Genomic DNA, 15,106 nt, shown 5'->3' with positions numbered 1-15,106 from the left:
CTGTCCGCTCAGTCTGGCTGTCCGCAGCGTGCGACTGGCGGTCGGTTTGCCAGTTGCTTTTGTTGTTGTTGTTTTCTCACTTGGCTGGTTTCGAGCGCGATCTCTCTCTCTCTCTCTCTCGCTACTCGCTGCGGCTTACTCTCTCGCTGCAGCACTCTGCGAGTCGCTCTCTTCGAACGACGACGACGACGACAGCGGCTCGGCAATATTGGATTAGTCTTCGAGAGTTGATCGTAGCTGACGCACCTGCGCGCGGATCGTGGCTACAGTAACACAGTGGAATTGCATACGTATGTGTGTGTGTGTTGTGTATCTGTGAGATACATGTGTATATTGGGGGAAAAATGCAGGCACAGTGAACTTGTTGCAACGTCGCAACCGAACCCGCTCACCGATCGCCGATCGCCTCTTGCTGAAAAGCGCTTTTCAGTGGCGTGTCGTAGTGTGTGTGCGTGTGTGTGTGTGCGCGTGAGTATGTGTGTGTGAGCGTGTGTGTGGGTAGAGTTTGGGACTACTTGAGGAGCGAATTGGTAGCTGCACTGGCTTCAGCTCCTATTTCAAACAAAATGTAGAAAAACACATTTCAGCTGCCGTATCTCGTTTGTGGCTTGGCTCGTTCGTTCGTTCGGCTGAGTTTAGTTCGGTTTCAGTTCGGTTCGGTTTGGCTTGGTTCCCTCGGCTCGGTTGGATCGATCGCTCGTTTTGCTGGCGGTTGCTTTCGTACGTGGTTTGGTTTTGTTTTTTTTTTTTCCTCTACGTGGTTTGTGGTAGCCGCCGCTGCTGCTGTTGCTCCCGTAACACCCGCGACCGCGCGCGACTGATCGTGCCGTGATTGTGTCGCGCATACATCTGTAAGATACATTTGTATCTATGTGTGTGTGTGTGTGTGTGTGTTGTACTACGTGTGCGTGTATCTAAACTTATTGTATACATTTTGCAAGCCAGCCGATTGGATATTTCATGTTATCTCAACTTAAAAACCAATTGTAGCATATATGGAAAATTCTTTTTTCAAATTCCTAATCTAAAATATTGTTTGCCTTCTAGAAATCACAAAAAGTTTAACACAAAAGTGCCACAAAAAAGCACAGAGAAAGATATAGAAAAGGAAAAGAGAGAAAAGAAAAAAAAACTAAATAAACTAAAACTTGTTCAAAATACTTGGAATACTGGCCAAGCCAAGCTTGAAAGAGCCTCAGGCGCTCTGCGCACAGCCATCAAAATTGTTTACAGGTAAGCTACACACGCCCCGAGCTGGCAACACCCCCAACCAAAAAAACACTCACGAAAAAAAAAAAAAACAAAAGATTCCACAAAAAAATTCCGCAGCTCAAATTTTTTTTTAGGGTCTAGCTAATTATTTTCTTTTGATTTTCGCTATGGCCAAAAGCAAATCACAGCGAGTCGCAGCCACAGCGAGTGGGCCCAAAGAGAGCGCAAGTCAGAGACTGAGAGAGAGAGAGTAAGAGAGGGAGAGAGACGTGACTATGGCGAGTAGCAAAGTAAATAAAAAATACGCTGACTGCTAAAACCTGCTCCAAGCGCGCACACACACAGACACACACACACATATTGCGTTGTAGCTCAACGTTGGAGGCTCCGGCCACAGTTGGCGGTTTTTTGGGCGACTGGCGGCGGCTGCCGCAGCGGCTTCCACTACAACTGCATGTGCCACTGTCATTGCCACCGAACTCAGTGTGGTGCCTGGCTGCCTGCCTGCCAGGCTGGCTGGCTGCGTTCCATTGACAGGCAAGCAGGCGGCCTGGCGCTCGGCTGGGCTGCGGCTGACTCTGACTTGGGGTTCGACTCCAGCTCGAAGGTTCGAGCTTGGAATTTTTTTTCTTACCTTTTTCGTTGTTGTTGTTGGCCGTAAACCAGTTCACTTGTAGCCAGTGCCAGTGGCCAGCGGCTCTCAGCCTCAGCCGCAGTTTCAGCAGCTCTCGACGTGCTCAATTTGAATCCGGTTTTTTTGGACTTGGTCGTCGTCGTCGTCGGCGTCTTGGCCGTTGCCAGCTTGGCTTGCCGCGCGCTTTAATTGTTCAGAACGTGTGTCCAAAGAGGAAACGCAATTGCCGCAAGCTTCTGTTGGGGCTTGGGGTTTGGGGTTTGGGCTTTCGGTTACCATATACCATCATCTGGCTCTGCCATCTACATCGCTCCAGCATCTTTGTGCTTATTTTCCTTTGATTTCTTTTAAATGCTTTAGTTTTTTTTTTTTTTGCTTCAAAACGCCTCCCGCGCTCCCACAGTCTCGTTTTTCATTTATTTTATTTTATTTTTTTTTTGTGCTTTAGATGTGGCATGGGGTATTGGAGATTTTGGTGTTCGGGTTCCATTCGCTGCGGTTCTATAGAGCCATTGGCTTTTGTTGCGCTCGACTGGAGCTCGAGCTCGAGCTGGAGCTGGAGCTGAAGCTGGAGCTGAAGCGCTGGAAACTCTTTGAATTTTCATCATTGTTTGTTTATAGGCAATTTGGTTTGCGCTCTGGGTTCCTACTTTTTAGCATAAGAATAGGCACATAAAAATTTATTGCATTCGGTATATTTCTGGGTGGGTTTTTTTCATTCTTTGTGGTATCAAATTTAATATCAGTGCAACGGTAGGGAAATGGTTTTTTGGGCTGAAAATAACGCTCAATAAAAACGAAATTAATTAAATCCGAAAAAACAAATTAAAAGCATCTAAAAGTTTAGTCTTACAAAAGATAAGCACTTAACGCTGGCCCATAAAGCTAGAAAAACAATGGGACATACAATTGGCCATAAAAGGCGCAGCTTTTTTGTCGCCCCGCCACGCCCATTTGGCACGTGTGTCTTAATGTTTACGATCGGTTTTGATGATGAAATTAAATTCTATACATTAGAATATGAATTCACCTGTGTGGGGAGAGCAACGTTTGAATAATTAACAGATCTGGATTACGTCCATCCTCAAAAAGAAGAGAGATATATATCTAGGCACACAAGAGATCTGCTCAGTCTAAGGTAGCCGGTGATTATGAGTTATTGACAGTCCATGCACAAAAGAACTGAAGAACTCCATTTCTTGAAGAGTATTGTCCAGATTGAAAAGTCAGAAGAAGCGTAAAATACGATCGAGTTAAGAGGATTAGCTGGCTGAGCAGAGCAGAGCAGCAGATTCTGAGACTTTAAAGGGAAAGAACCACTTTTTACACATTTCAGGTAAACTCGTAAATTCAGAGATTACAATAAATTATAAGAATTTGTAGTAAGAGCAAAAGATAAGAGAAAGATATTTAAGATGGTTAAAATAAATTTTTAAATCAGAGTAAATATCGAGTTAGTAAGATTTCTTTTGGCTTAAATTTAGTTAGTGTCTATATTTAGGCTAGTCCCGCAAAGCTCTCAATTGGCCTATCAAAATTATTGGCAGATTTTGCCCTTTCAAAATCTCAAATATTTACCTTTTTATGCTTTCTGGATAATATTTTGTAGTGGGTAAAATTTCCGAAATTGCATATAAAGTAAATCTTGTTAAAAATAAACAACTTGTTCTTATGTTTGTTTCAAATTAAGATTTATTTTAAAAACTTTTCCAAATTTTTATAAAAAAATAAACGACCATCAATAATTGGATCGATAGACTTGTTGAACCTAGCTAGTTTTGAAATACAAATATATATCTACTTTATAACTATTTAAGACAAACCAAATAATACAGTCCGATACAAGCTTTATATGCTTAAATTTAATATTTGATAAAACAACAAATTAAGCAAATTTGTTGTTTTATTTATATGTATCTATATACGATATAAACTTAATATCTTGCGATTCGCTTGCTTGTGCTGGAAATGTTCTTGCCAATCTCGAACTAGTTTAGTTAACTTTTGCGTCTTCAACGAAACGAACCCATCAATTTGGCTAGTTGTGGACCAGTTTTTGTGCAGCCTCGCTTAGCTCCGCTTGATCATAATAATTATAAATTATGTTTTTCAATTAAAGTGAACAACCTTAGTAATTTATAGAACAGTTCGCAGCCAGCTGCATTTCGAACCCATAAAACTTCATTAGCAGTTTCATGAGCAGCTCGAAAAAAGTAAAATGCATGCAACATGGCTGCAGAATTAGCAAAGCTTTTAAATTAATGACCGCGCACTTACACACAACACACACACACGCACACACATCTACTGATGTGGGGTATGTGTAAATCCCATAGATATTAATCAAGAAATTATAGACACGCCGGTGGAGCAGGTATCCAGGCACTAGCTGGAAAACTACAAGCGCTGATGATTATGGCTAGAGATTTTAATAGCTACGACTATTATCTGAGAGCTCCGGCCGCGGCCAAAGGGTTGTCAGATTAACGCAAACGCAAACGCAGCAGAATGCAGGCAACGGCTGTAATTACAAGTTGTATCTTTAACTTTTATTTCGTAATACCCTGTTGCTCTGGTTAGGCAAGGGGTATTATGTTTCCGTGCAAGTGTATGCCATAGCCAAAAGGAAAAACTACAAGTTCGTAAAATTTCCTGATCTGCAGCAATAGCAGAGTCGATCTCTTCGATCTCGGATAGTATAAGAGCTAAGGACTTGAAATATGGAAGGCAGCTTTTCCTTCAAAGGAGCTGATCAAGTTTATTTATAATCATCAAAAGCCTTACAAAAATCGGTTTTAAGATTAGAATTCTAGAACACATCTCGCAGCTCCAAATTTCTCTGGATAGTTTCTGCCATTCCTAGCAAATTCGAAACTCGTTCATTTTAGTTACAGGGTATCTGTCTCTCGAGCCCTTTCGACTGGAGCACTCTGATTTTTTATTTTATTTTTTATTTTCTCCTTTTTTTTTTTTTGGTTGATTATTAGCTACCTTCGCTGTGGCGGCGAGCCTGGCCCGAAGGGATTAAAACTGAGCACACACACTCGCACATGCTGACCCTTTCTTGTCGTGTGTTGTTTGTTGTTGTTGCTGTTGTTGTTGTCGCTTGTTGTTTTGTAAGCAAACTGAAGTAGTACGCTAAGCGTCTTGGTCCAAGCCCAAGATACGAGCCACACATATTGGACAAAACTTCGTCTCGTTTCTATACAAATATTAAATCCCTCTGCGCATGTGTTTTTTTCTTGTATCTGTGTGTTGCCCACAGCTGTGTGTGTGTGTGTTTTTTTTCTTCTGCTGTTTTTTTTTTTTTTTATCAACTGCTTTGAACCTTTTTCCACTGGGTCTACGCGTCTGCTGCGTCTCTTTGGCTGATTGTTTACACAAAGCCAGACCCAGACTCGGGCCCAGAGCAGGCAGCGAAAAGTGGCAGCCAAATTGCTCCTCGATATCTTTTATTTTCTTTGCCAGTAGTTGTTGTTGTTGCTGCTGTTGTTGTTGTTGTTGTTGTTGTTGTTGTTTCTCATACACTTTTTTTTTTTATTATATGTATACACACATTTAAGCCTTTGGCTTCATTTGCTGGGCAACCGTTTGCGCAAACGTTTCGCCTGTATCTGTGTGTGTGTGTGCGTGTGTATCTGTATCTCTATATTGTATCTGAAAGTACACAGCTCTCTCTCTCTCTCTCTCTCTCTCTCTCTGTCTGTTCACATCTCCTTCGCATGTCTAGCTGGCCTGCTCTTTAGCCACAACTACGGCAAGTACGTGCAACGTTGTCGACGACTTCGCATTTTGCTGATGATGTCCATTATTTACATTAATTTTATTTGTTTTTCTTATTTGGCTTGACGTTTCAAAAGTGCCGATGTTTCAAAAGATAATGAACGCCGGATCGCAATTGTGTGCACAGACAGGGACAGACCGAGAGGGTCGACAGTTCGGACAGCTCGGACAGTTTAGACAGTTAAACAGACACCGAGCTCCAGTCATAAATGCATAAGTGTGTGGCAAGAAGCAGAAGAAAGAGTATAAACCTAGAAAGAAAGAAAAAAAATGAAAATAAATAAAATTAAATACGACAACGAAAAACCCCAAAACGGGTTACCTTTTTTCTCGAGGCTAGCCACAGATACTACGTGACGCTGCGGTGTGAGGTGTGATATATCTATCTGACTGTTCAGTTGGGGGCGACTTATAGAGCGATCGAATTAAGATCAGTTGGTCAAGCACTAAAAGGCAAATGTGTTGGGCAAACTATATTCGAAATGGTTATTAGGGTTATAAAGGAAAACCATATTAAAATATGATATGGCAATATGATAAAAATTCACTTTTTTCATTAACAGAAACTTATACTAATGTTAAACGAAAAAAAACATTATGTAAATGCTTATAACATTATGTATAACATAAACATTTCTTAAAAAAGTTTCTTCAGTTTTTCTTTAACAGATTAAAATGTTGTTAGTCTTTATAAGTTATTCAGTTTATATATATGTCCATTTTATATATATATATATATATATATATATATATATATTCAGGGTTATATGTGAAGTAGGCTTATTGAATCGATAGATTTGATAGAGAAAGGGAGCAATATCCGACACACAATAATTTTTTAGAATATACGTATCTTCATGCACAGAATCTTAGTATGTTTTAGAAGTGTAAAGAATTGTATAAAATGGGCTTAAAAGGGGAAATTAACTTAAAGTATAGTTTCCACTTCTATATTTTTAAATATTTTAATACACTTTATTATAAATAATATTTCGTTGAAAAAAGTTAAGTTGAAGTATTCCAATGCAGTACACAATTAACAATTGAAACTTTCTAAATCCAGAATCGTTTGCACCAATTTGATTTTATTTATCAGTTTCTTTTGTAATTTTCCATTATTTAATATTTGTCTTTCAGTTTTTCTTTTAGTTTTTTTTTGTTTGTTTCTATCAAAGTTTTTGAAAATATTTTTTTTAATAAAATATTTGTATATCATCATCCGCTTATAAACTCTCTGAAGGAATATTAAAGGAATAGTTGTTAAATTTAAGGTATTGCAGCCTTACAATCATAAATCATAATATAATCGGAAATAATTATTCATTACAACTGGAAGCAGACATGTCAGCCGTGCAGTAAACTCCATTCAAGTATTTGCAGATTTGCAAATTAAATTCAACGTTTAACTAAATTGTGTAGTCAAGTTGTGAGTTTCACTTTAATCAAATCAAGTTGTCAATAGAATAGATACAACTTTTCCAGCCTGACCAACCCCACTTGCTTTTCTCTCTCTCTGTCGAAAAAGTCCTATGTCATTTCTAATCAGACAGTGCCATAAACTATCTATCTTAGTTGCACAGATCTAATCTGACAGGCACACAAACAGCTAAACCACATCTCTGGGGCACGTGCATGGCGCAGCAGCAGTTGCCACAGCGGATCCCAACAAATACGGCGATGATGCAGCAGTTACAACTATCTACTTATCATGTCAGACAGGCGGAAAAAAAAACCCAAATGCAGAATAACTTAAAAATCACGACGTGAAAAACTTATTTCAAGGCGCGCAACCAACAGTCACAAGTCGCGAGAACATTTCCAGCCAAATGATAAGCAAAACTGTCATTTCATGGGCGGGTAGTCAGAGGGGGTCGCTCGGTCGGTCGGAGGGGGTTATGTTGTTGTTTTTACGCAACTGGTTCTTTATGATCGATCCGGCGACAATATGAGCGTCATTATCATTATCAGCATTACTTTGTACACTCCACACTCGTTAGCTTCTGCATCTTCTCGCTATTAACGCGATGATCGAGTCGCCCCCCCTTCCCTCCTCCTCCACGGACCGAGTCAGAAGCTGAAGCTCCTGTTGCGTAAATCCAGTAAGCAGTCGCTCGGGTCGCTTCTCGCTGCTCACTGCTCGCTTCTCATTGCTCGTGCCCGGTCTGGGGCTCGGCTACCGAGTCAAGGCTTGCCTAACTGACTGACTGACTGCCGTTTAGTTCGCTTAGGCTACCAGTTGCATTTGTATGGCTGCCAAATGCCAGTATCTATGTGTATATGTGTCTGTGTGTATCTGTGTGTGTGTGTGTGTGTGCACTACTGTGTGTGCTGCCTCGCTGCCTGAGTCAGGCAGGTTTTCAGACGCACAATCTTATCTAACCTGGCAGCGTCGACAACTCCAACTGCGACGGCGACTCGTTTTAGTTCAGTTCAGTTTAGTTTCACTTGCCGCCGCCGCTGCTGATAAAACAAAAATACAACAAATAAATAAAAAAATATAACAAAAATTCGTTTAAAAAACTTAACCAGCCAAAAAATAATCTAAAAAAGTGAATTGGTAAATGGATATACCCTATAGCCGAATATGTGCTTTTGTTTAATACTCAAAAAAAGGAAATACCTAAAGAAAACTCGGCTCTCTTCTGCTTCTTACAATTTCAATAATTAGTAAACAACTCAATAATTTAAAAACAATTAAATAAATGAAAAAAACACATTATTTAAAAAAGTGATTTGGATAAAACGAGAATCAAGTTATATGCAATTTAATATCAAATGTTTTGCCATTAATTCAAAATATGCTAATTTAATTTTTAGAGCTGTTTTGATTGTGAACATAATTATAAAGCACTTGCATGCTCTTTTTTATATCCTGTTCTTAAATATTATTTTGTTTTAAATTTAAAAGCATTCAAACGAACAATTGACAAGACACATTTTGGGGAATATTAATTATTATTTAAATAATGGCATAAATATTAAAAAATGTATTTTTTTTAACTTTAATGTGATTACTTTGACAAAAAATAAGAAAATAAACTTTAATAGATATTGAATGCTTGTTAGAAGAGTTGGTCAACTTTTAAGCTTTTATAGGTATTCTCAATAATTTATCACAAATTATTTATTATAAATTATAAAAGCATTTTTGACCAAATTTTTCATTTGAGACATTTTTCTTAAAATATGAAAATATTTATTCTAATAATATTTCTTGAGTATTAATGGATTCAACTACAATATATAAATTTATTTGCTTCAAAAATATAATAATTTTGAATTATTAGAATAAATTTTACTAAACATTCTAAAATATATGTCAAATAAAATACCAATGTATATACATATATTTATTTGTGTATATTAGGATTTTATTTGAAATATACTTCATTATATAGTAAAATCTGTTTTAATATGCAAAATATGTTCAAACTATTCATAGGGAAAAATAAATATTTTTTAATTAATTTATTTTACATTTCTATTGCAATATTCCTTGAGAGCTGAGATCGAAAACGTATAATTTATATCTTAAAGTTTTTGAAACATTGTTCGATTATATCATATTTGCCAACTTTAGCCCAATGTAGCTGTACTCCGATTCGCCCTATTTGTTGGCAGGGTATGCTAACGGGGCAAACAGAAAATATACTTTTTATTGGACTTGACGAGCAATTAAGATAAGCCCAATAGAGCCCCAATAAGCCGCAACAATTAACACAACATTTGACTAATTGTTATTTTTTCTCTCTCTCTATCCTCCTTTCTCTCTCTGTCTCGTTATCTCCAGCTGAAGGTCTGACGGCGATGTGAGTAGGCGCCAGCCCTCAATATGCCCACGGATAGCACAGCCAGCGAGGGCGGAGGCGCCATACCCATGCTGCGCGCCTCTCGCATGGATCAGTTCATGTCCACGGTGGCCGCAGTGGCTGCCGCGGCAAGCGGTGGCTCCGGCGGAAGTGGAGCCAGTGGCAACTCGGATGGGTCGGGCAGCGCCGGCGATTCGAGGAACTCATCGGCTAGCAGGATCTCGGCAGCGGCAGCTGCCTACGAAACACAATTGGCCTATCAGCAGCATCTGGCCGCGTCGGGGCTGCACGGCGGGCCGCACGGACCGGCGGGGCCGCCGCATCATCGCGAGATATCGGCCTTTGTGCCGGTGCTGCCGACGCGCCAGGCGCTGGAGGCGAAGGCGCGTGCCGGCAGCAACTCCAACTACGAGATCATCGCCATGATGGCCGACAAGCGCAAGGAGCTGGCGCTGCGCGAGGCCGCGGCCGCTGCTGCCATGCTGGGCCGCGGCGGTCCGCCGGGTGTGCCGCCACCAGGCGTGCCGCCACCCGGCGTGCTCTATGGGCCGCCACCACCACCGCCATATCTGACTGGACCGGGCCCCTCGCCCACGGGCGCCGGCAGTTTTCCATTTCCGCCGGGCGCGGCAACGGCCGCAGCACTCTTTCCGCCCGGCCTGGGGCCGGGCATGCACGCCGGCCTGGACAGGCGCCTGCTGCGGGCACCCGGTCGCGCCTCCAGGCCCAAGAAGCAGTTCATCTGCAAGTTCTGCAATCGCCAGTTCACCAAGTCCTACAACCTACTGATACACGAGCGCACGCACACGGACGAGCGGCCCTACTCCTGTGATATATGCGGCAAGGCTTTCCGGCGACAGGATCACTTGCGAGACCACAGGTGAGTGCGAGCGAGCAGCGGGTGACGGGTAGCGGGTGGTGCATCTCGCCAGTCACCTGGGCAACGACCAGGCAGAAGGCGTGTCTGCGCTCGTAATTGCTGCCATGCCTCAAGGCAGCAGCAGCAGCAGCAAGAAGAAGCAAAAACATGAAAAGTAAAAAAGTGGCGAAGGTGAAGCGAGTCAAAGCCAAAATACCCTGTAATGAGGTTCGAGTGGGATGTGACTAAGGAATCTGTGAAATAGGAGAGCCAGAAATAATTTGAAATACCCTGTAATGAGATTCCAGTGGGATGTGTCTAGGGAATGTGGGAGAAAGGAGCATCACAGTTCTTGTGGGTTTTATAAAATGAGTTCCAAAATAACTAATTGAAAAAGCTTTTGGTTCGATTTATTGATCTTTTAATAATATTTGAAAGGGTTTTCGACTTGGCATAGAAAATTCCTTGAGGTATTTGCGTTTTCGGCTCAAAACGAAATCTCCAAAGCAACTATTTAGAATGAAAACAGTTTTGAAGAAAAAGTGTTGATAAATTCCTATATGTAGATGGAATTTACACAGTTCCTAGTAGAATTTGGATTAGTATGATTAGATTTCAAATTAAGCGCGATTAAATTTAATTTGGGTAAATAGTCCCATTTTTGTTATTCACCTAAAAATAATTTCCAGCAAAATAACCAGCCAACAGCTCGACAAAATCAGTTGGCTCCGACTTTTAGCCAAGTTATGCGAAGTACATGCCGCAGAAGACAAAGTTAATTAACTTTGTTGGTTTTCAGTTGGATGGGGGGCAGCAATGAGGGGTGCGGTTACGGAGTACTCGATGCTCGATACCTACGTACTGAGTAGGTTGTATATGAGTGTGCGTGTGTGTGTGTGTGTGTGTGTGTTGGGCCTGTCCAAGATGCCCGGACTGTGTCTTTTGATCGTTCGGTTTCGGTCCATTTGTCGTTTGTTTGCTTTGCCGCGGGGCTAATTTCTCAGCAGCGGCAACGGGCCCAAAGAAGAGAAGACACCAAGAAGAATCTCGGTGCGCCTTGTAGCCGCCACCCGAGCAATGCCAGAGACGGGCCCAGACCCAAGCAGAACCGAGCTGAGAACCTGTTTTACATTTTTTTTTGTCTGAAAAGACGCAGCAGCTGCTGCTGCTGCTGCTGGTTGCTGCTGCTGCTGCTGCTGCTGCTGCTGCTGCTGCTGCTGCTGCTGCTGCTGCTGCTGCTGCTGCTGCTGCTGCTGGTCCAACAACAAGTGGACGCCATTTCAAAGATGGCTGCCATAAACATAAAATATATCAGCGCACTTTATCTGAGCGGACAGAGATAATATGCAGAGCAGAGATAACTGTCAACTTGAGTTGCCAGCTACCAGCTAATGGCCAGCCAGCTACCAAAAACGCCCACGCAATGAGCCAAGTCAATTAATGCCTCTTCCCCTCCCTCTCTCTCTCTGTCTCTCTCAGGTATATACACTCGAAGGAGAAGCCATTCAAGTGCACGGAATGCGGCAAGGGCTTCTGCCAGTCACGCACCCTCGCCGTGCACAAGATCCTGCATATGGAGGAGTCGCCGCACAAGTGTCCCGTGTGCAGTCGCAGCTTTAATCAGCGCTCGAACCTGAAGACCCATCTACTCACCCACACCGATCACAAGCCCTACGAGTGCTCCTCCTGCGGCAAGGTGTTTCGCCGCAACTGCGATCTGAGGCGACATGCGCTGACGCATGCCGTGGGCGAGGTCAACAGCGCCGACTATGTGGATGTGGGGGAGGAGGACGAGGCGCGGCAGCTGAGCGGCGATGAGGAGGACTCGCTGCTGGAGGTCGACTCGCCGCGCCAGTCGCCCGTCCACAATCTGAGCGGGCAGGCCGAGAAGGATGAGGCGGAGCGCATGCGTCTGAAGCGCAAGGCCACCAACAACAACAGCAGCAGCGCCAGCTATGAGCACGAGGACAGCGAAGAGGAGTTCGACGACTTCGACGAGGAGGAGGAGCTGCATGAAGCTGGCACCCTCGACCTGGCCGAGGATGAAGACCTGGAAGCGGAGACCGAGGAGGAAAAGGCCGAGGTGGCGCTGGTGGCTCGTTTCAAGGCGGGCCAAGCAGCCGCTGCAGCCGGCGGCCCAGTGGCCAAGCCGGAGCGCCAGGGCGTCACCCATTGCCATCACGAGGGCGGCGAGACCTACACCATGCGGCCACACGGTGAGCGGCAGCAAGAGGAGCCGCCACATCCACCAGCAGCGGCAGCAGCGGCAGGCGCTCTGCCTGCTTCGTTTATACCCGGTCTGCGCTATGCGCCACCAGCCGTTCCGCCTGGCGCTGCAGCACCACCACCACCAACGGGCGCACCACATCATAGCCATGCGCATTTGCTGCCACCTGTCAATGGAGATCCCTATTTGCCGATGCTGCACGTGCGTCGCGATCTGCACCACAAGACGCTGAACCTAAGCAAGACGACGCCCTCGACACCGCCCAGCATTGTGACCAGCTCCAGCTCGAGCTCCAGCTCCACGGAGCCAGCCAGACCGCCATCGCAGCCGCTGCACTCGCCGCATGAGGCGCTGCCCAGTTTCCTGGGCTCCATACCGGTGCGCAAGCGCATATTGCCGCCGCCGCCGCCGCTGGTGGAGCTGGTGGATCATCAGCGCACATATCTGGAGAATCCCGGTATCTATGCCTTGAACATGTCGCGTCATCCGCCCCGACAGCTGATGTGCAAGCCACCGACAACGGAAACGTGTGCACCGCCCGATAAGGCCGCACCACGCCCACCAGCACCGCCTGCAGCAGTGGCAGTGGCAGCTGCCGCACCGCCGCCGCCATCATCAGCAGTTGCAGCAGCGGCAACTCCGCCAAGCGCTGCGCCGGCACCGGCACCAGCTCCGCCCAGACGGACGGGCTTCAGCATTGAGGATATAATGCGTCGCTGAGAATGGAGGTTTTGAGTTTTTAGTACACTAAGGATTGTTTCAAGGCTATGGCATAGATCATGTGGCGCCCGGCCAGCTGATCTGTGGCAGGCAAAAAAACACGCTACTTAGCCATAAGCGCACTTTTAGTACATTTTAGTACAATGTCTCTAGGCAAGGCAATAAGAATTACTTTAAATGCTTAGTATAGGTTTAACTATATAGTTTATGAATCGCAAGCTTAAGAAGTGCCACAACCTGTTGTTGCATTTGTAGCTTGGCATTGTGCCTTTAGTACACTTGAGTACACTTTAGTACATACAATTCAGATTGGCCTAGTTGTGTGTGCTATTAGTACATTAAGTGCATTCAATTTAGATCAGCCTGATTGCATGTTGATAAATATGGTTTAGTACATTCCATTTAGATCAGCTTAGTTGTGTGTGTGCATTCAATATTATCAGCATTGTGCTTTTAGCACATTTAGTACATTCGCTGAACATCGTTTAGTACATGGCGTAAACCTATTTGAAGGCATCCTAGTTGTATAATTCGAGAGTCTATCAGTTAGTTGTCGTCTAGTTTAGTCCAACACTAAGTGTTGTTGTTTTCTTTAGCTAACTAGTATCTAATTAAAATCCATACTAAAATACTTGTATACACAACTTTAATTTATGTTTAATTTGTAAGATAATCTTGATGGCAAAATCGTGTCAAGATTTACGCTGAGGGAAATAAAGGTTGAAAGTAAAAGTAGCTTAGAAACACGAGACACAACAAAAAAAAAAATACTAAAATAAAATAAAACAAGCTCGGCAAATGCAGCCGTAGAATTCCAGTTAAATTTTTATAGGCTTAATTTATAGCATATCTTAAGTATGTATTTTTAGAGTTTTTAGTACAGCCTTCTAGCATTCCATGGTCTTCCTTGAATTTTAAATGACTTTGAAAAACCACAATTAATATAAAATATAAAATATATACACATATATATATTTAAATAAAGTTTGCATTGAAATTAATTAAATTTTTGTTTCGATTAAGAGGGAAGCATCGACTTCCCATGAATCACTCACGCCCATCAATCAAGCGACATTCGAGCCATTATAAGGTTGTACTTCAGGCACGTTTCGCCCCCCGTTTGGTCTCTCTCGCATAGACAACGCCTCAAACATGGCCAACACACGCACAATTCGGCGCTCGATTCAAGGCAGGTTCCAAGTGCCGCACTCGAACACGTAGAAAGTTCAATTAATGTGGCACGTAAATCGCTGTCATCAGCCGAATGTTGGGCATTTTCAGGAAACCTCATAGGTGCCGCCACACCCGCTCGCTCCCCTCGCCATCAATCGCTGAACTATAAAAAATAAAGCCAAAACAATTATATTAAGCGAGATGAGACATTGATGATATCACCAGTTGCCGCCGCACGTGATTTGCCTGCTGAAAATCGCAAAGCCCGAATGCGTGAGAATGTCCGCCAAATTGACAAAGTTTTTAAAAGGAAGTCGCCAAAGTCGTATGAAACGAATTAATAAATAGCCATTTTTTGTTATGACGCATAGAAATAAGTAGAGGAAAACGAAATAATGTCAAGTATCTCTTACGCAAAGAAAGGGACCTTTACCAAAGGCACATACATCCCATAAAAGTAATTAAGCCCTCCAGCCAAAATGTATGCAAACAAAATATAAATGTCCACAATTTTGAATAAGAATCTTTATTGATAATGTATAATTTTTAAATTATTTACTATTTAATAATTTTATACAAAATCATACACTCATCAAAAATGTTAATGCAAATGAAAATATTAAATATTTCTATTTATGTATGTATTCATATATCTGCGTGTATGTATTTTCATATGCTTTTATAAAATA

At 42.9% G+C, this 15,106-nt stretch overlaps 2 protein-coding genes across 2 annotated transcripts in view; one reads left to right on the top strand and one right to left on the bottom strand.

The window, feature by feature from the left end:
* The window catches only part of LOC135435609 (protease inhibitor 1), an 85,943-nt gene extending 76,468 nt beyond the window's left edge, over window positions 1-9,475 (bottom strand). Inside the window, exon 1 of the mRNA XM_064692758.1 lies at window positions 9,472-9,475. The gene's annotated coding sequence lies outside the window, so the exon portion shown is untranslated. The remainder of the gene's footprint in view (window positions 1-9,471) is intronic.
* Window positions 195-14,031, top strand: bowl (brother of odd with entrails limited). Its single transcript, XM_064692754.1, has 4 exons — window positions 195-290; window positions 1,048-1,233; window positions 9,420-10,318; window positions 11,777-14,031. Exons 3-4 carry the CDS (start codon window positions 9,462-9,464, stop codon window positions 13,242-13,244), a joined length of 2,325 nt encoding a protein of 774 aa, XP_064548824.1. The 5' UTR covers window positions 195-290; window positions 1,048-1,233; window positions 9,420-9,461; the 3' UTR covers window positions 13,245-14,031.
* Window positions 14,032-15,106: the final 1,075 nt, after the last annotated feature.

The sequence above is a fragment of the Drosophila montana genome, unplaced genomic scaffold, assembly GCF_035044405.1.
Source record: "Drosophila montana isolate Dmon_TW-CO22-7 unplaced genomic scaffold, ASM3504440v1 contig_3639_1, whole genome shotgun sequence".
In the NCBI taxonomy this organism is placed as follows: domain Eukaryota; kingdom Metazoa; phylum Arthropoda; class Insecta; order Diptera; family Drosophilidae; genus Drosophila; species Drosophila montana.
The sequence above is the reverse complement of the archived record's forward strand: the minus strand, read 5'-3'. Positions and strand labels throughout refer to the sequence as shown.

What these genes read in the sequence shown, in the direction of transcription:
- bowl (XM_064692754.1), top strand. Translation starts at nt 9,462, where the DNA reads ATGCCCACGGATAGCACAGCCAGCGAGGGCGGAGGCGCCATACCCATG. An exon ending in GATCACTTGCGAGACCACAG is followed by an intron (nt 10,319 to 11,776) that starts GTGAGTGCGAGC and finishes TGTCTCTCTCAG; the next exon opens with GTATATACACTCGAAGGAGA.